General features: G+C 42.3%; 1 protein-coding gene across 3 annotated transcripts in view; it reads left to right on the forward strand.

Moving 5' to 3' along the window:
• The window catches only part of GLB1 (galactosidase beta 1), an 80,429-nt gene that overhangs the window by 33,158 nt on the left and 25,146 nt on the right, over positions 1–22,125 (forward strand). For all 3 annotated transcript variants that reach the window (XM_082726060.1, XM_082726059.1, XM_082726061.1), the window contains 5 exons: positions 1,038–1,096; positions 1,805–1,926; positions 2,012–2,052; positions 6,534–6,646; positions 20,902–20,976. In XM_082726060.1, coding sequence (XP_082582186.1) covers positions 1,038–1,096; positions 1,805–1,926; positions 2,012–2,052; positions 6,534–6,646; positions 20,902–20,976 — 410 coding nt within the window. The remainder of the gene's footprint in view (positions 1–1,037; positions 1,097–1,804; positions 1,927–2,011; positions 2,053–6,533; positions 6,647–20,901; positions 20,977–22,125) is intronic.

Consider the following 22,125-nt stretch of genomic DNA (forward strand, 5'->3'; position numbering starts at 1 on the left):
TACAGAAAGCAAGAGGTTATTTGGAGGTCTTGTCTGCTGTAGTCTCCACTCTGGGTACTTGCTGTGGGAAGTGGATTGTGAAGTCTGGGGCCAGGGTGTCCACGGTTTTGGCTAGAGAGACACCCTTTGTGGTTGCTCCGTCACTGAAGAAGGGCAACCTGCCCCTCTGTGGGTAGAGCTTCATTCCGTTTAGAGGGGGAGGGACAAAGAAGACCCCAGGGGCAAGCTCACATGCAGGCATCTTAATGGGATATTTTAGAAGGAAAACTTAGGAGCACGTAGCCTGGGATGTCTGATGATGTACAAATTCAAAATCAGCGTATATGCCATGATTCTGGCAGAAAGACCACATCCAACCCTTTGATTTGTTAATTACTGGGCAGATACCCATGTTACTATTATTTGTGTGATGCTGTGGAGGTTGCAAGGAAATAACCTCAAAGCAAGCCCATCGGGGCACCTGGATGGCTCAGTGGGTTAGATCGTGATCTTCGGCTCAGATGGTGATCTCAGGGTCCTGGGTTCAAGCCCCACATCAGGCTCTCTGCTCAACGGGGGAGTCTGCTTCTCCCTCTCTCTCTGCCTGTGCTCGTTCTCTCAAATGAATGAATAAAATCTTTAAACGAAACAAAGCAAGCACATCCTATAGGAAACATCTAGGTCAGATGTCTATTTGAAGAGAGAACACAAAACATGTGTCCAGGCCTCGGGGAAACTCAGACAAGCCTGTGACATGATCTCCTGAGGCGGTGCAGTCAGGAGAGGCTAAGGGGACCTCTCAGAGAGGAAGCAGCATTCCGTGGTCCCCACATGTCTAGTGGGTGGATGGGTCTACGGCCATACCACCCTGAACGCGCCCGATCTCGTCTAGTGGGTGGATGGTCCGAAGCCAGCCTACAGCTGGCTGGGAGGTGTTCCAGGCCCACAGTGTGTGGCGAAGGGCGAGGCCTCAGGCTGAAGGTCTGTGAAGGGCTATTTTTACTTAACTTCTTATCATTCCAATGACTGACCTTTCTTCTCTCTCTCATGATTTTCAGGTGCCAACATCACTGCTGCTTTCGAAGTCCAGAGAAAGAGTGAGCCCAAAGGACCATTGGTAAGAACTGGAGGTGAGGTGTGGGTTGAGGTGAGGTGGCTTGCTACTAACTAGAGGGGTGAGTCCTTGCTTTCTCTGGCCGTGGGGTCAGGCTTCCCCACCTGTGCACAGAGCCTCTGCTGCTCAGTGAGCCATGGAGAACCTGCATTCATAGACTCGGGGTGCGGTGGGGGGGATTTCCTAGACCCTGAGACAAGGAGGCCCCAGAAGACATCCAGACTTCTTTCTCCTTCTTGAGACAAAGGGCGTGGCAGGGTAATTGCTCAAGAGAAACATGAAGTGAGTGGGGCCCACCTGGCAGAATACTTGGATGAGTTCCCCTCACCTTAAGTCAACCTGGGACTTAAAAATCTGGACTGACTTAAAAGGCGAACTTAGATTGGATAATTTTATTACAATATTTTGCCACCCAATTCTTTTGCCCAACAAACTTTCCTGCCTCATTTAAACTCAGGATTGGCTGACAAAATTTTGTTGCAGGACAACTTTTCGGGAATATCTGTATTGTCGGCACCTAAAAACTGTATTTGGGCAGTGCTGTCATTGGAGCCCCCCACCCCTGGTCTCCCAGCTCTGGGCTAAGCAGGACCTGTAACACGGTTTTCCACCCGTCCTTTGGTGGAGTAGAGAGGGTGAAGGGTACTGGGAGGTGCCAGGCTCCGAAGGTCCTAAGTCCATCCTAAGCTCCATGTCCTCTTGTCCTTCTAGGTGAATTCTGAATTCTATACCGGCTGGTTAGACCACTGGGGCCAACCTCACTCAACAGTGAAGACTGAAGTGGTGGCTTCCTCCCTCCATGATATACTTGCCCGTGGGGCGAATGTGAACCTGTGAGTGTCCATTTCTGGAGGGCAGGGCCCCCTCCACAGCTGTGGGCTCACAGTGAAGTATGTCTATTCTCTTGTTTCCTTGTAGGTACATGTTTATAGGTGGGACCAATTTTGCCTATTGGAATGGTAAGAACAATCCTACAGGTTGTGGAAGCTTATGCTAGAAGGTTTCTGGTGCTTGATTTGAGGGTAGGGAGTACCTACAGACAATTTTTATTTTCTATTTTTGTTTATTCCCAAATTTCCTGATATTATAAAAACTGCCTATATAATTTTTTAAGTCATTAAAAAATTTTTTAAGGAACATGTGCACTTAGAAAACTTACTAATTTTTTTTTCTAATTTTTTAAACTTTACTTTTTTTTTTTTAAGTACTCTCTACACCTGGTGTGGGGCTCAAACTCATCAACCTCGAGATCAAGAGTCATGTGCTCTTCCAACTGAGCCAGCCAGGTGCCCCAGCAACCTTATTGTTATAAAACAAGTAGCTGGGCAATAGCTTACTTGCCCATGTATTCTGCTATGATCTTTTTCTTCTTCTTCTTTTTTTTTTAATGTTTTGTTGACATAGAATTCACACACCATAAAAATCACAATTTTAAAGTGTACCATTTAGTAGTATTTAGTATATCACAAAGCTCTGCAACCATTACCACCATCCAATTCCAGAACATTTTCACTACCCTAAAAAGAAACCCCTTACCCGAGAAACTCCCTACTCCCCATCCTCCCAGTCCTTAGCAAAACTCATCTGTACTGTCTGTCTTTATGGATTTGCCTATTCTGGACATTTCTCATAAAGAGAATTACACAGTATGTGGTGTTTTGTATCTGGCTTCTTTCATTTAGCGTAATCTTTTCTTTCTTTTTTTTTTTTTTAAAGATTTTATTTATTTATTTGACAGAGATCACAAGCAGGCAGAGAGGCAGGCAGAGAGAGAGGAGGAAGCAGGCTCCCTGCTGAGCCCGCATCGGGCTCGATCCCAGAACCCTGGGATCATGACCTGAGCCGAAGGCAGCGGCTCAACCCACTGAGCCACCCAGGCGCCCCTAGCGTAATCTTTTCTAGGGCCATCCGTTTTGTAGCGTAGGTCAGCACTTTATTTTTTTTACTGACAAATAATATTCTATTGTATCAATGCACAGTGTTTTGTGTATCCGTTTGTCAGTTGATGGGCATTTGAGTTGTTTCCACTTTTTGAGCATTATAAATAATGTTGCTATGAATGCTAGAACGGAAGTATTCATTTGAATCCTCGTTTGACTTCTTCTGGGTGTATACCTCAGTGCAATTGCTGGGTCATGTGATATAACTAACTCTGCTTCGTGTTTGAGGAACTGCTATGGTATTTTCTGAAATGACTGTACCATACCATTTTTAATTCCTATATGGTCTCTTTTTATTTATTTGTATGTTTAACATTATTATTTTTTAAAGATTTATTTATTTAACAGAGAGAGACACAGAGAGGGAACACAAGTAGGAGGAGTGGGAGAGGGAGAAGCAAGCCCCCTGCCAAGCAGGGAACCCAATGTGGGGCTTGATCCCAGGACCCCGGGATCATGACCTGAGCCAAAGGCAGATGCTTAATGGCTGAGTCACTCAGGCACCCTCTTTTTATTTTCTTTAGTAGGAAAAATAATGACAAAATTCTCTTTATTGCCCTTGATTTTTGCAGACACACCACGCTATGTTCGTTTTCTTTCCCCGCTCCAGCTCATTGCTCACCCCTCTTCACACCTGCATTTTTCTCTCTGAATCATTGAAGATGCCCCTCAATGCTGAGTCTCCGAGGATCTGTAATTGGGTGGTACAGCTCCTGTGAACTGCTCTCTTTCGTGCAGGGTAGGATGGGCTAGGAGAAGACTTTGCTTACAGGTGTTACTGATGTTACTCCTATTACCAGAGCCAAGAAATGGAGATACTGCAAAACTCAAATGTCACTTCTTAAAAGATCATAGTACACCAGGCTTGCTCATTGAAGTCTTAGATCATGTCTGTGTGTCCATGCCTTTTTCATTCAGTAGATAAGGATTCCACCTACCTTCCATTCATGGAATTGTGCCAAGCATCCAATCCAGGAATAAGGACTGATATTTTTGGGAAACTTTACAGTCCATGGTACTATTTTTTTAAATTTTGTGTTATTTTACTTAAAATGATATATTCTTCTTTTTAAAAAAGTAAGATAAGAACAACCACTCAGAAAATGGAAGTTGTCCTTCCAGAAAAGGTCCGTTGCATTGCTCCCAACCCTGCCAGAAACCATAAAATTCTCTTTTCTGCCTCTGTTTTCCCATTTAGGCCTCATAGCAGTCTCATCTGTGCAGGAGATTATAGACGCATTTTACAGATTAGAAAAGCAGGGTACCAAAAAAAGCCCACATGTTTTGCCTTCGGCTGGCAGAGGCTAGGGCTGGCTCAGACCTGGGCCTTGAAAGCTGGTCGTGGGCTCGTATCACCTCCTGCATCCTGAAATCCCACACCAGCCCCACCTGTGTTTGTGGGTCTCTCTCACCTGCCCCAGTGCTTGGCTTCTTTGGGGACAAGGAGGAGGGCCAGTCTGTGCTTCTTAGCAGCTGCTCTTCAGGCCAGATCCCCACAGAGAGCAATGAGAGCAAAACCCCTGGCGGGGAGCTCCCTGCCCATTCTGCCCACAGTTGCTCCACCTGCTCACACAGGCACATGCACCACACTCTGCCAGTGTGCGTCCCCATCTGTGAGTTACATCGTTCAATTCAACTTGGTAACCACTGAATGAGCTCAGCGCAGGTCAGTGAGGCCACACCTACCTCCAATGTTCAGGAGGCTAGTGTGGTGCCATGAATATGTGCATAGGAACTGGGGGCCCGGGGTAGGGGGTCAAGGTGACTGCCACATTAGAGCTAGAGGAGGGGCCGCCAAAGGGGTGAGCTCCTCACAACAAGGGATGTGGTTTTATTTTCCTTTGCATCTCACAGCAAAGGATGTGCTTTAATGGTGGACCTGTTGGCAGGCTGCTGCCTCTGATAATACAAAAGATGGGAAAGGTCTTAGGACTGAGTCAGTTCAGTTGCCTGAGTGGTCCAGGTCCTCCAGAAGGGTGGATTTTGTGCAGAGAACTGATGAAATCATGAGCTGATCGTCAGCCTAACTCATCTGTCACCTTCCCCACCAGTAGGCTCACCCAAGGCAGCTCCATCATTTGTGGGCTGGAGGATTGGTCAAAGGAACTTACTACTAAATCATAGATGAACGATCAGATTTTGTGCCTCATTTGCTTAAAAATTAACTTGGCTCTAAGATGATCCAAAAGCAGCTTTATTCTCATACCCTTGTGTTGTCAAATGCTCTCTGGAGTAGAAGAGAAAGGGCTGGCCCAGAGCCTTGGTGGTTCGCGGAGGGCAGCATCAGCATCACCTGGGAGTCTGTTAGGAATGCAGAGTCCCAGGTCCCACCACAGACTTACCAACTCAGAATCTAAGGTGGGGTGGGGCTCAGGAATCTGGACGAGCTCTCTGTGTGGCATGGGTGAGTTTTCTAATAGGAGCAGAGGATCACTGCCCACTGTTGGACCCAATCTCCTACCTGTGAACGTCTGTGACAAGGGGAGGAGCATCTGCTCGAGGCTCTGTCGCTGGAACGATAATTGCCAAGCCATCTACTTTTCTCGTCTTTTTCGGCATTAGTTCTCAGGCTCTGTTGTGGGTTTCATCTCCTGGGAGACAAACTGAGGGTGCCCAGCAGGAGGTTTTATTGGGGCGCATTCACCTTTCAAGAGTGTGGGTGGCAGACGTGGGCAGAGGAAGATGTTGAGCAATGAGACAGCTCTGAAGGTGGCTCAGCTGGTTCTAGAGGGAGGTCTACAGCTTGGACAGACAGGACCTGGGTTTTGCAGCACCCCCTTGGTCAGTCATTGGGTATGGGCTCTCCCCAGAGGGCCATAACCTAGGCAAGGCCACACAGCAGAGCCTGTGAGCAGAGGGACACATCTGAGAGCCAGCAGCAGCTAACCCTCCTGGCAGCTGGGGCCGTGAGGGCTTGACTTGCTCCTGAAGGGGATATGAGAGGACACCGCAGCACCTCTGACTGCAGATGTTACAAAGACCTTAGGGTTCCACTTGAATCTGGGGACCGATGTGTGTTTCCGTCATCTTCCACTTTGTGTGTTCTGATAACCCCTCGGTTGTGTTCAGCTGATCCTTGGTCCGAGGGCATGGAAAAGATCCCAGACTTCAGGGTTATTAGTGAGAGGTGTGGGTCATGCTGAAAGCCCTGCCACTCCTGGTTGTGAGACATGGAGCTGGGTTCAGGGAGAGCTTCAGCTTTCCTGCTGGTTCAAGGGTGGTGACATCCGCTGAGATCTCTGCTAAGAACTCTGGCTGAGAGAATGGGTGGGGACAGGGCCTTGTAGACTCTCAGGTGCTTGGCGAGGGCCACTTGCAGGAAGAAATGCATTTCTCTAAATCCTGACTCCTCAGGCCCCTCTCTATTGCTTGACAGTTGGTTTTTAATGTGTCCTTTATTTTCTCTCTCCATGGCCCTGAGCCCGTAAATCCCAAAGAACTTGTCCCGGGAGAAAGCCTAGTAATTAGCTGGTAACTAGCGGCATATTTTTGTCTTCTAGGAGCCAACATGCCCTACAAAGCACAGCCCACCAGCTACGACTATGATGCCCCACTGAGCGAGGCAGGGGACCTCACTGAGAAGTATTTTGCTCTGCGAGACGTCATTCGTAAGGTGGGTGCTTGCTGTAGGCTGGTCTGGTACCAAGCCTGCTTTGGACCAGGCTGGTGACTGCCTGGTGACTGCCATTCTCTCAGCCAGAGTTCTTAGCAGAACTTAATAAAGGCTGGTGTTTAAAAGGCCCTATGAAGGGAGGCCTCAGATGGATTTGGCCTTGAGTCTTGGCCTCTATCTGATTCAGAGTGAGTCTGTGGGTGCGTTCCTCCACTAGTCTGTTCATCCTAAAACCGGAACAATAGCGCCTTGGTTAGTTATCAGGATTAAAAGAACGGCCGTTGGCGGGGCACCTGAGTGGCTCAGTGAGTTAAAGCCTCTGCCTTTGTCTCAGGTCATGATCCCAGGTTTCTGGGATTGAGCACCACATCAGACTGTCTGCTCCGCGGGGGCCTGCTTCCTCCTCTCTTTCTCTGCCTGCCTCTCTGCCTACTTGTGATCTCTGTCTGTCAAATAAATAAAATCTTAAAAAAAAAAAAAAATGGCTGTTGGGCATCCAGGATGGACCTAGCATGTCTGTTGTGCACCAGGCAGTAGCCATTGCAGTTACCTGTACTGAAGGTGGGAAGGTGTGTGTCCACACACAGAGCTGAAGCATGCTGGAGAGCAAATCGGGCTTTTGTGAGGCGCCGTGCAAAGGGGAGCTATCAGCAATACTTCACTTTTTTCATTTGAGGTAAGTCATTTGCTGCTTCCTTTCGGCCTGCAAGCTCAACTGCTCAGTCCCACTAACGTTGTGACCTTTTGAGGCATCCAAAGCACCCAGGTGGGGTTTCCTGTCTCTGCTGTGGGTGAAAAAAAAAAAAAAAGAGAGAGAAAAAAACCCACAATTTTTCTGCTCAGTCACCTGAGTTTTGAAGTTAAAAAACAAAGGTTTTCTGCCTATAAATGGTATGGACTTTTGTTTTAAGTATGCCTTAGTCTCAATTTAGGACTAAGTGTTAAAAATTATATTAAGGAGGGCATGAATTGTAGGGAGCAATCCATGTGTTATACGCAAATAGTGAATCATGGAACACTACATCAAAAACTGAAGATATACTGTATGGGGACTAACATCATAATCATAAAAAAATTATACGATGAAATATTTTAAGCATATTGAAAAATATCAATATGTAACTACTTATAGAATTTGTCCATTTCATCTGCATTTTCAGATTTGCGGTTGAAATGTTGTGCACGCTAATTTTTACCATGGCTTTCGTCTCTGCACAATTTAGAGCATTGACTCCCAAATTCTCTCTTGTATGTTTATTCTGTTTCAAGCCTCACTGTTCCTATCTTTGGTGTTTCCTTCCTTTATCTGAAACTTTGTAACCCAGCCTTTCTTCTTCCCTCCTGTAAATATTTAACGTTATGTATTTCTTTCAAGTACCTCTGTAGCTCCAATTCCTGTGTTGATATGTAGTATATTTATTATAATTTGCTTCTAAAAATGCCTATTTGGATTACTCTTTGGACCTGGAAATGTTCAGAAGTAGTTCAAAAGTAGCAATTATTAAATATAAGTATTTTTTCTGGTTCACTGGTTTCTAACATATGTGCATTCTTGATAGAGAATGTGGTCTGTATGATACCAATCCCTTGAAAGGTGTTGAACCCAGTCCTAGAGCCTGGCGCGTGTCAAACTGAATCAATGTTCCATGCTTTCTTGCAAAGACTGTATGTTTTATAATTGTTGGATAGAATCTATGTCTGTGTTCCTTAGATTGAATTTATTCATAGTGCTGTTGATATCTTTAATGTCCTTCCTGGCTTTTTGTCCATTTAGTCTGATTTATTGAAAGAATTGTGTTACATATGTCTCTTTATACTTGTGTCAGTTTTTTTTTTTTTAAGGTTTTATTTATTTATTTGAGCGAGCACAAGCAGGTTGGGGGGCAAAGGGAGAGGGAGTCCAACATGGGGCTTGATCCCAGGGCCCTGAGATCATGACCTGAACCAAAGGCAAATACTTAGCCGACTGAGCCACCCAGGAGCCCCTAGTTGTGTCAGCTTTGAAGCCATGTTATGAGGTATGCAAACTGAGAATTAAATTCTTCAGTATCATTTATTTAGTATCATTATGTGGTAACCCTGTATCTCTGATAACGCCTTTTGTCTTTAAGTCTTTTTTGTCTGATACTAATAAAGTTTACCTGCATTCTTTTGGTTAATATTTACCTGGTGTATCTTTCACAAGACTTTAATTTCAATCTTTTTTTTTTTTTAAGATTTTATTTATTTATTTGTCTGGGTTGGAGGAGCAGCAGGCAGAGGGAGAAGCAGGCTCCCTGCTGAGCAGGGAGCCTGATATGGGACTCGATCCCAGGACCCCAGGATCATGACCTGAGCTAAAGGCCGATGTTTAATCAACTGAGACACCAAGTGTCCTGAATTTCAGTCTTTCAGTATCTTTTTTTTTTTTTTTTAACATGTCCCTCATTAACAAGAGATAATTTTGAAAAATTTAGTTTGAGCATTTTTGTTTTCTAACTGGTGCATCTATTCATTCTCATTCATTATGATTCTTGATACACATTGATTATTTTCAACTGTCTTATTTTATAATAATCTATTTTTCTACCTTTTCCATTTTGTCTTCTCTTGATTACTTTCTGAGTCTTTTTTTTTTTCTTCCTTATTTTATCCCTCATCCATGCCCAGCATCTTCCTCCCAGTTTGGAAGTTATTCACTATATTTCTGTTCTTTTAGTGGTTACCTGCTAAAGTGTAAAATATGTACCCCCACCTCCAAAAAGCACAACTCATAAATATCCCACTCAGTGAATTTATACAAGGTGGACACACCCCTGTAACCAACACATAGTGCCCCAGAGGCCATGTTCATGCTCCTCTCTAGTCATGAACCTTCCATCCCCAGAGCCAATCACTACCCTGACCTCTGTCACCATAGGTTAGTTTTGCCTGTTTTTTGGACTAAAATGGGTTCATACAGTATGCCCGCCTTTATGTCTGACTCTCAAAACACTTTAACATTTTGTTTTAGCTTATAATAATTTAAAAAACTAATCAGTACAACCATCCAACCAAAACTTTGTCTCATATTAACCCCAGTTACATCTCTCTTGACTTATATGTTATTAATGTCATGCAGTTTAATTCTCTTGGGTTTAGAGTTCATATATTTCTATTCTTTCTTGAAAAAACCCTGGAAGGCATTATTATAATTATTTCAGACACTAATTGACCTGACCCACATTGTCTATTTATTCAGAAGTAATTCCACAATTATTTAGCAAGTTCCCTCTATATCCCAGGCATGGTTTTAGCCACTCATTATATATGACACCTCCTTGTGGGTGAAGCAGGAGTAAAGACTTTAAGGTGGTAGGACAGCCATGTGGGACATCCAGGGTGAGAGTTCAAACAGAATGTCACCAGTAAGAGGGTGGGCATGCATTTGGCATTTTAAAGAACGAGCAAGGAGGCCAGTGTGGCTGGAGCCTAGTGAGCCAAGGGGAGAGAGGTAGGAGATGGTCAGAGACATAGCAGGGAACTGATCCCCTAGGGCCTTATTGACTTTTGGAGAATTTTGGCTTTGACTCTGCATGAAATGGAGAGACACTGTAGAGCTGAACAGAGTCGTTAAAGGATTGCTCAGGCTGCTATGTGGAGACTAGACTCTGGGAGGCAAGAAAAGGATAGAACAGGAAAATCAAAGGTTTTTGCAGCCATTTAGGTGAGACGGGATTGGATCAGTTCAAAGATAGCTGTAGAAAACTTTCTCGAAATGGAATGGGTCAATGTTTCTTGCCTCTGACATTCTGATTGATACTACTAAACGGCCCTTCAATGAAATTGTACTCCCATACTTTTACCAATACTGTGAATTATCAGGCTTTTTGACCTTGCCATTTGATAGGTATAAAAGATCATTTTAAAAGAAAACACTGGAATTTCTTTAGTGATGAGTACTAGAGTTGTACACCCTTTCATGCATAAATTGTCCATCCACGTTTCTTTTTCTGTGAACTACTTATGTCAATTCTTTCACAATTTCTCTGTTTGCCTGTTTGTTTTCTGTGTGATTTACAAGAGTTCTATTATTGTGGTATTTTTAACAGTTTGGGGGTTTCTTCATCTTTTTTTTCCTGTAAAAAGCAATCCTGAATTTTTACATAGTGAAATTTACCCCCTTCTCTCTTTCATGACTGCTTCCCTAGTCTAGTAGTGTAAATAAATTCCTGTGGAGCACTTAAAATTTTTGTGATTTCATATTTTATGTGGAAATATTGGTGTATATGGAATTGCTGTTTTTGCTGTTGGGAGTAAGGTAGGGATTTAACTTTATTCTTCTCTTAGATTATCAGAGACCTTTAACTGTCTCCAGGTCTGTTTTGCTCCCCAATCTCTTTCCACTGTAAACCATCACCACTATATTTTCTTCTTAATAGATAGGTGACTTTATCACCAAGAACATTAATGCTGTTGCATACACTCTGTTGAGGAACATGAAGAAAGTGATGTATTCAGATATGCATTTCAGAAAGGGTGTTGGATAAGGCAACAAAAATGAATGTGCATTTATTGTTTTTAGTAATCTCTATACCCAACAGAGGGCTCAAACTCACAGTCCCAAGATGAAGAGTCTTATGTTCCCTTAATCGAGCCATCCAGGCATCCCAAATGTGTATTTAAATGAATAAGAAAAATCATTACAAATTTAAAACTTTGAAGTTTAAAATAATCACAAACATCACAAAACTTAAAAAAACACACATTTTGGACTTATTAACTATTTAAAATATAACTGCTATCCTTCTTTCCTTACATTCTTTTGGCTGCATGCTATTTTTTTGTCTGTTATGTTTGTAATCTTTTCCTCTAGAGAGAATGGAAATCTTTCTCTTCGGCGTGGCTGATTGAACTTTGTCTTTTAATCTGTACTGAAAGTTTAGAAAACAGAAAATTTCACGTTTTGTTACTGATAATGTTTAGGATCATTAACAAAATTGGGGGAATCTCCAGTTCCTTCCTACATGAGCTGCAGTATTTGGAGGAAATTGCTGCAGACAGGCTCTGGCCCTATACATTTGAAACCCTGTGTCTCCTCCAGAACCTCCATACTTCTGAGGCTGGGTGCCTCAGGGCACCATCAAGTGATACGCAAGTGAGTCAGCATATTGAGTATTAGGAATAATCTGTTACTGGTAATTTACCTATCCATGGAAGTGACAGTGAACTATGTAGATATATTTTACACCCAAATTAAATAAATCTCCACCTCAGCTCTCCTTTGAATTCCAGAAATGCTTTAGCAGGGTCTCTTACGTCAGTAAAAGGGTTATGCGACACAGAGAAGGTGGAACAAAAGGAGACAAGGGTCTTGGCCTGTTGTGGTTAAATTATATTACTTCTGCAAATTTTATAAACACCAATGACCATGTGAGCGCACTGCCAGGATCCTCCCTGCAGACATTTCTGGAGGCAGAAGATGAGCTACAAGGCTGTTGCCATAACCTAGGAATGACATGGTGGCAGGGGCAGCAGGGATTGGAGAGGAAGTCTCTAGATTTGAACAGTGTTAAGGAGGTAAAATTGATGAGATTCAGCAACTGAACACCTGCAGGTATGAGAAAGTATGAGAAATCATTGATTTGTCCAGGTTACAGCTTTGGTTGGATAACTGGATGGGTATTATGGGCAGCAACCACTATAGAGAATTGCAGACAAGACACAGGCTGGGAAGGGGGAGGAGGAAGCAACTTCTGTTCTGGGCTTATGCAGCTCCAGATGCTTCTGGGGACATCCAGGTGGAGGTGTCTATCCAGCAAGTCCCTCTCTTAACTTAAGAGGGAGAAACTCTGGAAGAAGTCATTAGGACAGGGTCCTCAGTGGAAGTAGAGGCTGATGTCCAGGAGAGGTTGGGATTGCGCATGGAGAGCTCAGTAAGAAGGACAGGGCCAAGCAAAGGCAAACCCAGGGGATCACAAGCATTTAACCCCAGAGAGCATAGTAAGATGAACCCTTGAAGGAGACAGTCTTCAGAAAGCTTTCCCTTTTCTCTTCTTTTAGGTTTGGAAGAGAGAAATTAACTACTTTAAAAGTGGGCTCTTTCTTAGGAGACTTTGTAGATGTTCAATTGGGTGTTTTGTTAAATGATACTCAAAATATTTGCTTGCATTGAGGAAAAGAATAGGATCATAAATACCCCTATATGTAGCTCTTCCTGTCTCTTCCTTCAGCAGAGACTTAACAAGTAGAATGGGTCTCTTTTTTATATCTATTTAAAGAGCAAATTGGGTGTCAGTGGACAATATCTTCCACTAACATGGACGCCCAGGGATAATTTCCCATCAGGCTGCGCAGACCTGTGCTCAGTGATAAAAGGCTCCAGGTGGCCCTCTGCAAACGATTCTTTAAGGTATGACAAAGCTCATGACATTTGCATTTTCTAAGGTATTCTCTTTGGTGTGGGTAAAACTCAACCAGACATGGTTAACACTTTGACCTCGAGGATGAACCATAAGATGTAGGGCAGCAACCTCCTCCTCCCTACCAATCCCTGAGAGGGGCCTTACTCAGGGGTGAGTTTATTTTTGTAATGCTTTTGAATGAATTTAAGACCCATTTTTGAGGAGTTTTGTTACACTTCTTCATAGGGATTCTATGAAAGATAAAAAATCCAGATGGCTCTTTGGAGATGGGTCATTTTACAGAAATTAATCAAGTTGTATGTTGAGGACCTTGAAATTGGAGCAAATCTTAGGACTCCTTGAGGTGGGCATTGGGGCTGGGTGAGGATTCAGAATGCTAAAATGACCACAGTGACTTTTAGTATTTCAAAGCTAAATGAAGGGTAGCCTGGGTGACCCACTTGGATAAGCATTTACCTCTTCATCTCAGTTCAGGTCCATAATCTCAGGGCTGTGAGATTGAGCCCCACATCAAGCTCCGTGCTTAGTGTTGAGTCTGCTTGAGATTCTCTCCCTCTCCCTCTACCCCTACCCACCGCTCACACAATCAATCAATCTTCCAAAAAAAGAAAACTTAATGATGTTTGAAACTTGACCAAGGACCAGTCTACACTGGCTGATTGATTGTCCTTCTTGTTTCATGGATGGAATGACATTAGCTCAGTGAGTAGACACAAGCTGTCTCTTACTGATCCATGGTGCTGGTGGAAACATGGTATTTTATGACTGACAATTAAGGATGACAAAATGAACATTACATAACAAATCGTAGATTTTTACAGCATTGCCGACACTCTTGTGGCTCTAGTCTTTTCCTTTCCTACAGACTTGGGTTTTCTAGTCTGTCTTCTGGTCATTTCTCTAAAATGCTGATCTGATCAGGATGCCTTCCATGGCTTGGCCCCCTATTACCCTCAAGCTTCATTTTTCACTTCTCCCCTTCTTCTACCTTTCGGATGGAGGCATAATACTCCATTGTATATATGGACCATATCCATTCATCTTTTGAAAGGCATCTTGGTTCTTTCCAGAATTTGGCAACTGTGGCCATTTCTGCTATGAATATTGGGGTAGCGATGGCTCTTCCTTTCACTACATCTGTATCTTTGAGGTATATTGCACCCAGTAGTGCAATTGCAGGGTCAAAGGGAAGCTCTATTTTTCATTTCTTAAGGAATCTCCACACTGTTTTCCAAAGTGGCTGTACCAACTTACATTCCCACCAACAGTGAAAGAGGGTTCCCCTTTCTCCACATCCTCTGCAACATGTGTTTCCTGTCTTGTTAATTTTGGCTATTCCAACTGGTGTAAAGTGACATTTCAGTGTGGTTTGATTTGAATCTCCCTGATGGCTAACGATGATGAACACTATATATTTTTTAGAGATTTTATTTATTTATCTATTTGAGAGAGAATAAGAAAGCATGTACAAGCCAGGAGAGAGGGCAGAGGGAGAGGTACAAGCAGACTCCCCACTGAGTAGGGATCCCAACGAAGGGCTTGATCCAGGACTCTGCGATAATGACCTGAACCAAAGGCAGATGCTTAACCAACTGAACCACCCAGGTGCCCCTTGGTATACACTAAATTAAGGTTCATATAAAATGCTCCTGTCATATAACCTAGTAACTTCTCACTTGGGCCTTTATTAAAAAGATTTTTTTAGGGGTTCCAGGGTGGCTCAGTCAGTTGAACGTCTGTCTTTGGCTAGGGTTATGATCCATTGGTCCTGGGATTGAGCCCCACATCGGACTACCGGCTCAGTGGGGAGCCTGCTTCTGCCTCTCCCTCTGCTGCTTCCCCTGCTTGTATTCTCTTTCTCTCTCTGTAAAATCATTAAATAAAATCTTTTTTTAAAAAAAGTATTTGCGGGGGGGCACCTGGGTGGCTCAGTGGGTTAAGCCTCTGCCTTCGGCTCAGGTCATGATCTCAGGGTCCTGGGATCAGGCCCTGCATTGGGCTCTCTGCTCAGCGGGGAGCCTGCTTCCCCCTCTCTTTCTGCCTGCCTCTTTGCCTACTTGTGATCCCTCTCTTTGTCAAATAAATAAATAAAATCTTTAAAAAGATGTATATTTTTTGATTATTGACATTTCCTTTTTTTTAAGATTTATTTATTGATTTGAGTGAGAGCATAAGCAAGGGGAATGGCAAAGGGACAGAGAGAAGCAGACTCCCCACTGAGCAGAGACTTAATCCCAAGACCTGGGGGATCATGGCCCTACCTGAAGGCAGACACTTAACCAACTGAGCCACCTAGGTGCCCCAAAAGGATTTTTTTAAACCAAGATAATACTGTAAACATAAAGTTGTTCATTGCAGTGTTATTTGTAATATCAAAAATTGGAAATGATTTAACTCTTAATACTGAAAGAATGGTCATATCCATTTGAATATAATATGCAATAAATAAAATTATTGTCAATATTTGGTCATGCCAGAAGTACTTTAGGTAAGTAGCAGTAACAAATTGCTACTATCTCTAACCTTACGTGGTATATATGCATAAGGGGAGGGCCAGGAGGAAAAGTGAAAGAGAAAAGGTTCTGTGGGTTGTTTTTGTCTTTGGAAATATGTTTAGTTAATAGAAGATACTTTCTGTTGTACTATTATTGTACAATAAAGGAAGTCAGATGGAACTGTAGAAACACAACTTAGAGTCAGGAACCCAGCTCACTCCTTTACCCTCTTGATAATCTTGAGCAAGTTCCTTTGTCTAGCCTCTAAAAACAAAATACAATACTGGCTATGAAGGCCTTTGTGAGTGGAAGATGAGATGACAAAACTCCAGAGAAGCACTCCGTCACTGTGAATGAGGTTAATGGTGAATGGAAGTGAATAGGTGAATGGAGGTTAAAGAAGGATGTCCGTATAGTGAGTTTTTCTTCTAATATGGTAGTCCTTGTTAGACTGGACTCTACTTTGACTTTCTATGTTAGATATGACGTGGTCACTGCTTTGTGCACGTGAATAGGGAACTTTGGAAAACAAATCAGAGTACTCTCAGGTCCCCTCTATGGATTTGTGTTTTCTGCTTTTCTTGACCAGAAGGTAAGGTGGAGGAGAAAGAGATGGGTAAACGGCCAAAGGAGAATGAATGTGTTCTAGGACTGTAGGGAAGACTGGAAGAGAGCTTTTGTCTGTCTGGGATCAACAGCAATAACTCCTTGGCCTTGCATACATTTTAATACAAATCATGAAGATCATTGTAATGTACTCTTTGAAAAATTCCACAGAAGTATTGATTCATAGAGTATTAGAAATATAAAGGACTTCTAGTTCAAGATGGCTGACTGACCACATACTAATCTCTTCTGCCCTTCAAATGTTATTAAATTTTTTTTTTTTTTTTTTTTTTTGATCACAAGTAGGCAGAGAGGCAGGCAGAGAGAGAGAGAGAGAGAGAGAGAGGGAAGCAGGCTTCCCGCGGAGCAGAGAGCCCGACGCGGGGCTCGATCCCAGGACCCTGAGATCATGACCCGAGCCGAAGGCAGCAGCCCAAACCACTGAGCCACCCAGGCGCCCCTGTTATTAAATTATTAAAAAAAAAAAAAAACACACCTTTTTTTTTTTTTTTTTTTTTTTTAATGAAACCAACAAAGGTGCCTGGGTGGCTTAAGTGTCTGCCTTCAGCTCAGGTCATGATCTCAGGGTTCTGGGATTGAGCCCCGGCTCAGTGGGGAGTCTGCTTCTCCCACTACCCTTCCCCCATGCTCATGCTCTCTCTCTCACTCTCTATATCTCAAATAAATAAGAAAAATCTTTAAAGTGAAGCCAACAAGAAGGAAGCTATCTATGCATGAGAGATTTTAGAAGCTTTTTGGAAACAAAAATAGGTGGAGGGGGCTGAGGAAGTAGTATGAGGAACTCTAGGTTCCCAGTGAGTGTGAAAGAGGGTTATAGAAACAGGTAATGAAGTAGATTGTCCTTAAAGAACCCCGGAGAGGGCACCTGGGTGGCTCAGTTGGTTAAGCAACTGCCTTTGGCTCAGGTCACGATCCCAGAGTCCCGGAATTGAGTTCTGTATCAGGCTCCCAGCCTCACCGGGAGTCTGCTTCTCCCTCTGACCTAGTTCCCTCTCTTGCTCTCTCTCAAATAAATAAATAAAATCTTTTTTTTTTTTTAAAGATTTTATTTATTTGACAGAGAGAGACCACAAGTAGGCAGAGAGAGAGAGAGAGGAGGAAGCAGGCTCCCCGCTAAGCAGAGAGCCCAACGTGGGACTCGATCCCAGGACCCTGAGATCATGACCTGTGCCGAAGGCAGCGGCTTAACCCACTGAGCCACCCAGGCACCCCTAAATCTTTTAAAAAAGAAAAAAAAAAAAAGAACCCCAGAGAACCAGGATCCTAGAAGTGCAGGTGTGTCAAGAGACAGAATGAAACAGCTAAAACTAAGAAGGCTAATTTCCCATCAGGTCCTCCACTCTTCCACCCCTCTTCCAAACAGACTATCAGGGAAGTATCTTTTTAACAGTCAAAAAATCAGAATTTTAAATAAAAGTGCAGTCTGAGAGCAAAGACCCTACATATTATGTCTGACTCCCAAATTATTCTAAAACAGATTTCCCCACTGGACAAGCCTTGCTTCTGCACATAGGGCAGGACTGGCATAGAGAGGATGGTTATGCAAGTGCTGGTGCCTTCATTTGCATTACTATTAAATGTGGTGGGATGGCCAAGGGTGGCCAAATGTTTGAGGACATCCATAAAACCTGTAAAGGGAAAGAGAAAGACCAAAATGAAATAAACAGAAAAATAACATAAAGGCAACAGAAGGCTCAGGGACAGGAATGAAAGATCTTAAGCAAAACAAAACAGACCCTCTCAAATTTATGTCTTTCAGAGACATGAAAAGATGTTTCCACAATATAAGAATGTGATGCTTTGAAAAAGCATATTTTTGTTCCCCCAAATAAAAAATAACCTCCTAGAAATTAGAACCGGAAGACAGAGATGGAAAAGTGAAAAGATGAGAGATAGGGACAATCTAGAATGTCTAATTTACCTTTAAGGGGAAAAGATGGAGAAAAAGAAGATACCAAAGAATTTTTTTCCAAAACAGAAAAGGATATTTGAGTTGCACAGAATAGTAAATTAAAATACATATCCAAACACATCCTTGGAAAAATTTAAAACAGAGAGAATAAAACACTTATAAGCCTCTGGGGAGGAAAAAGCCAATCACCTTTGAAAGAACAACAAGCTTGGTATGAATCATACTGGATGATACAGGGAAGACACATCTTCCTGTCTGAGGGAAGATGATTTTCAACATAGAATTCTACAGTCATCCAAATTATCAGCTAAATGTGCCATTTTCAGACATTCAAAGTTTTAAAAAATTTTCCTTTCACATACCAGTACTTGGGAAGTACTTGAGTTTGCTCCAGTGAAATGAGGTAGTTATAAGATTCTAGAAACAGAAGCTAAAACCAGGAGAACAATAAAGAGAAGTCCCAGAATATCAAGCCTAAAGGAGAGTCAGTCCCTCGGAGTAAGAAGACTTGAGAGTTCCAATAGGGAGTTTCCTAGGGGGGAAGAAGTGTTTGAAAAAACTTGATACCATCTTTGGAAATTTGGAACAACCTATAGAGGTGTTAACCTAAAGGCAGACAGGTAAAAAGAAATGCAATTAGAAACCCCAGGTGTGGGTGCCTGGGTGGCTCAGGTGGTTAAGCCGCTGCCTTCGGCTCAGGTCATGATCTCAGGGTCCTGGGATCGAGTCCCACATCGGGCTCTTTGCTCAGTGGGGGACCTGCTTCCCTTCCTCTCTCTGTGATCTCTTCCCTTCCTCTCTCCTACTGTGATCTCTCTCTGTCAAATAAATAAATAAAATCTTAAAAAAAAAAAAAAGAAAGAAAGAAAGAAACCCCAGGTGAGGAAAAAAAAAAAAAACACAAAAAGCTGAACAAGATAGGACATGCCATCATGGTATATAATACTTAATTTTGCAGAGAGTCATGTTTTTATAATTATAATCATGTGAGCATGAGCACTATTGATTGATTTTGAAGTTAGAGTCAAAATAGAGGTGAAGGGAAGATGTATGGGTACAGGATAGACTGTTTTAACCTTGACAATATAAAGGTATAGCTGATGGTGTGGGGTGGGAGTAGTGAAGAGAGCTCAGGGAAGGATGCAAATAGCCTTAACTTAAAAGGTATGGATACAAAAATAATCTTAACTGATGGAACTAAGAAATAAAGAAATAAAGGTATATTATTTCAAAGGTAACCCAGTAGAGAAACTGAAAATGGTGATATAACCAAATTGTCAAGAAAGAGAGATATCCAGAATAGTACAATGGAGCTAAGTTCTCATGTATTAAATCAATGATAATGTTTTAATAGATCAAATAAGAAATCTCAGATAAGTATATTATTTAGAGACCAGAATTGTGAAAAATGGAACAACTAAATGAATTTAAAATGGTTTCCTCTGAAGACTAGAGCTCAGAGAATAGTGAGTCAAGGAGACCATTGCTTTTCATTACAACAGTCTCTTATCTTCCTTCTTATATTACTTTTAAAAAGGGAAACTGAGGGGCGCCTGGGTGGCTCAGTGGGTTAAGCCACTGCCTTCAGCTCAGGTCATGATCTCAGGGTCCTGGGATCGAGTCCCGCATCGGGCTCTCTGCTCAGCAGGGAGCCTGCTTCTTCCTCTCTCTCTCTCTCTGCCTGCCTCTCCGTCTACTTGTGATTTCTCTCTGTCAAATAAATAAATAAAATCTAAAAAAAAAAAAAAAAAAAGGGAAACTGAAAGGAAGAAAGGGAGGAAGAGAAGAAGGGAAGCGGAAAGAAATGTAAGGAGCCTGAAAGATCATAATGCAACCTACGTGGAGATGGACACAGACTTTTTTTTTTCTTAAGATTTTATTTATTTGTCAGTGAGAGAGAGAACACAAGCAGAGGGAGTAGCAGGCAGAGGGAGAAGCAGGCAGAAGGAGAAGCAGGCTCCCTGCTGAGCAAGGAGCCCCATTCAGGACTCAACCCCAGGACCCTGAGATCATGACCTGAGTCAAAGGCAGACGCTTAACCAACTGAGCCACCCAGGCATCCCTGGACACAAACTTTTAAGACCTGGTACTTACCTCTTCTAACTCTAATGTAAATGTGTGTGTGTGTGTGTATTTAATATTTAATTTTTATTTTAATTTTACTTTTTATATAAGAATAATTTCAGAGTTAAAACCAAAGAGTTTTAAGAATAAAAGTAGTACAAAGAGCACTCGAGTATCTCACACCCAGATTTACCCATGTCAGCATTACACTCTGTTGCTTCATCATTTGCCTCTTACCACCTCCTTGGATTTTCTAAACCACTAGAGGGTTGCATATGTCATGATCCTTTATCCCTAAATACTTCAGTGTGTGTTTCATAATAGGTAGGAATATGCTCATATATAAACCACAGGAGATATAACACTGATATAAAACTTTAATCTACCAGTAAGATTTAACCTACAAAGAACACTTCTCCCTACTAGGGCTACCTTCTTTCAGCTTCTGTCTTGCTGTGGGCCTTCTTCCTTTTCTCCCCCAACCCCATCTCATCTTCTCCCCCTTGTTTTTGTTGTTTCGAAGTCTTTTGTTCTGTAATTATTTGAATGATTCCTGGAGCTTAAAATGCAGGCAAAATACACAGGTACACACTTAGAAGTAAAACCTTTACCCGGCCCTGTCATGGAGAAAGTCTTTTGTTCCTTTGCCTTTCCAAGAATTGCTGGCACTATTGTTTGAGTCTTTGAGCCTCCTTTTGAAAAATGAATTGTATCGCTGTGTTTCTGAGGGTTTAACAGCTTTTTATCTTCTCCTTTTTCCACTCCGGTTTATAGTTTGAAAAAGTACCAGAAGGTGTTATCCCTCCATCTACACCCAAGTTTGCATATGGAAAAGTTGCTCTGAAGAAGGTAAGAGGGCACATAAACAGAGCTGTTGAGAGTGGGGAAGTGGAAATCGGCAGTTGTGAGTGAAAGTGTTACTCTGGGGCATTGGTTCTATTTTTCTGTGAGTTTTCTGTGAGACTGCTGGGGTGGGTGATGTTTCTGGGAAAATGGGGACGTGAGACGTGAGAGGGTATGTGTGCCGGTTGACAAGGTGAGCACACGGGGCATGAGCAGGAGATGGGCATTCTTAGACCATGCAGGTCATTTTGGTTCAATGATTAGTCATCCAAAGGAGCTTCAGGAGCCTTTGTGGGAATAACATGGCACCTTGTTATGGCTGGTGAGGCCATAATTTACTTTTTTTCAGGGGTTCTCAAAAGTCACAGGCATTTTCATAGATCTCTGCACAATTCAGTACACTCCCCTTCATCTCAAAATCATGTCCTAATTTTTGTGCCCTGTGGTTTATATGGTAAATGAGACATCAAGGGAAAAAGCTAAAAATTAATCATAAATAAGAGACATTTTATTCTAGGAAAGAAAAGGAGGGGGGATTTCATTTCCTTCTCAGGAGTGACATAAACCAAAATCAATTTGTTTTGACCATCTTTGTTTTCAGGATTTCCCCTTTTATAATCCCTAACTCCTACATCTGTTAACTCACAAGAAAAAAAAAATGAGCAGTTACATATTTCTTAAGAATCTTGATTCTAAAATAGTGTAAGTTTTTATCTTTAACCAAAATGCCAAACATGATTGTATAATTTTTCCGTTCCTAAAGCCCTTTGATATTATGGTTGGTTGAGCTCTCGTAACATTTTCCACCTAGTGTCAGATACGTGTGTTACATTCTACAAAGACTGTGGTCTGTCTGCCTGATAGGAATCTTTATTTAGTTTAATCAGACATTAATCACACTTGTAAAGGGAGCACCTTCTACTTTTTCAGTGCTGCTGCTACTTAAGGAAAAAGTTGATTTGTTTTGGAGCTGTGAGAAATTTATTTTTATGCAACAGAAAATAACTGCAAATATTTAATACAGCAACATGGCAAAACAAAGGAAAACCAATCTCTTTTTTTAAATAAGATTTTATTTATTTCTTTGACAGAGAGGTCTCAAGTAGGCAGAGAGGCAAGCAGAGAGAGAGGAGGAAGCAGGCTCCCCGCCGAGCA

The sequence above is a fragment of the Mustela nivalis genome (genome assembly GCF_964662115.1).
Source record: "Mustela nivalis genome assembly, chromosome: 1".
Lineage (NCBI taxonomy): Eukaryota > Metazoa > Chordata > Mammalia > Carnivora > Mustelidae > Mustela > Mustela nivalis.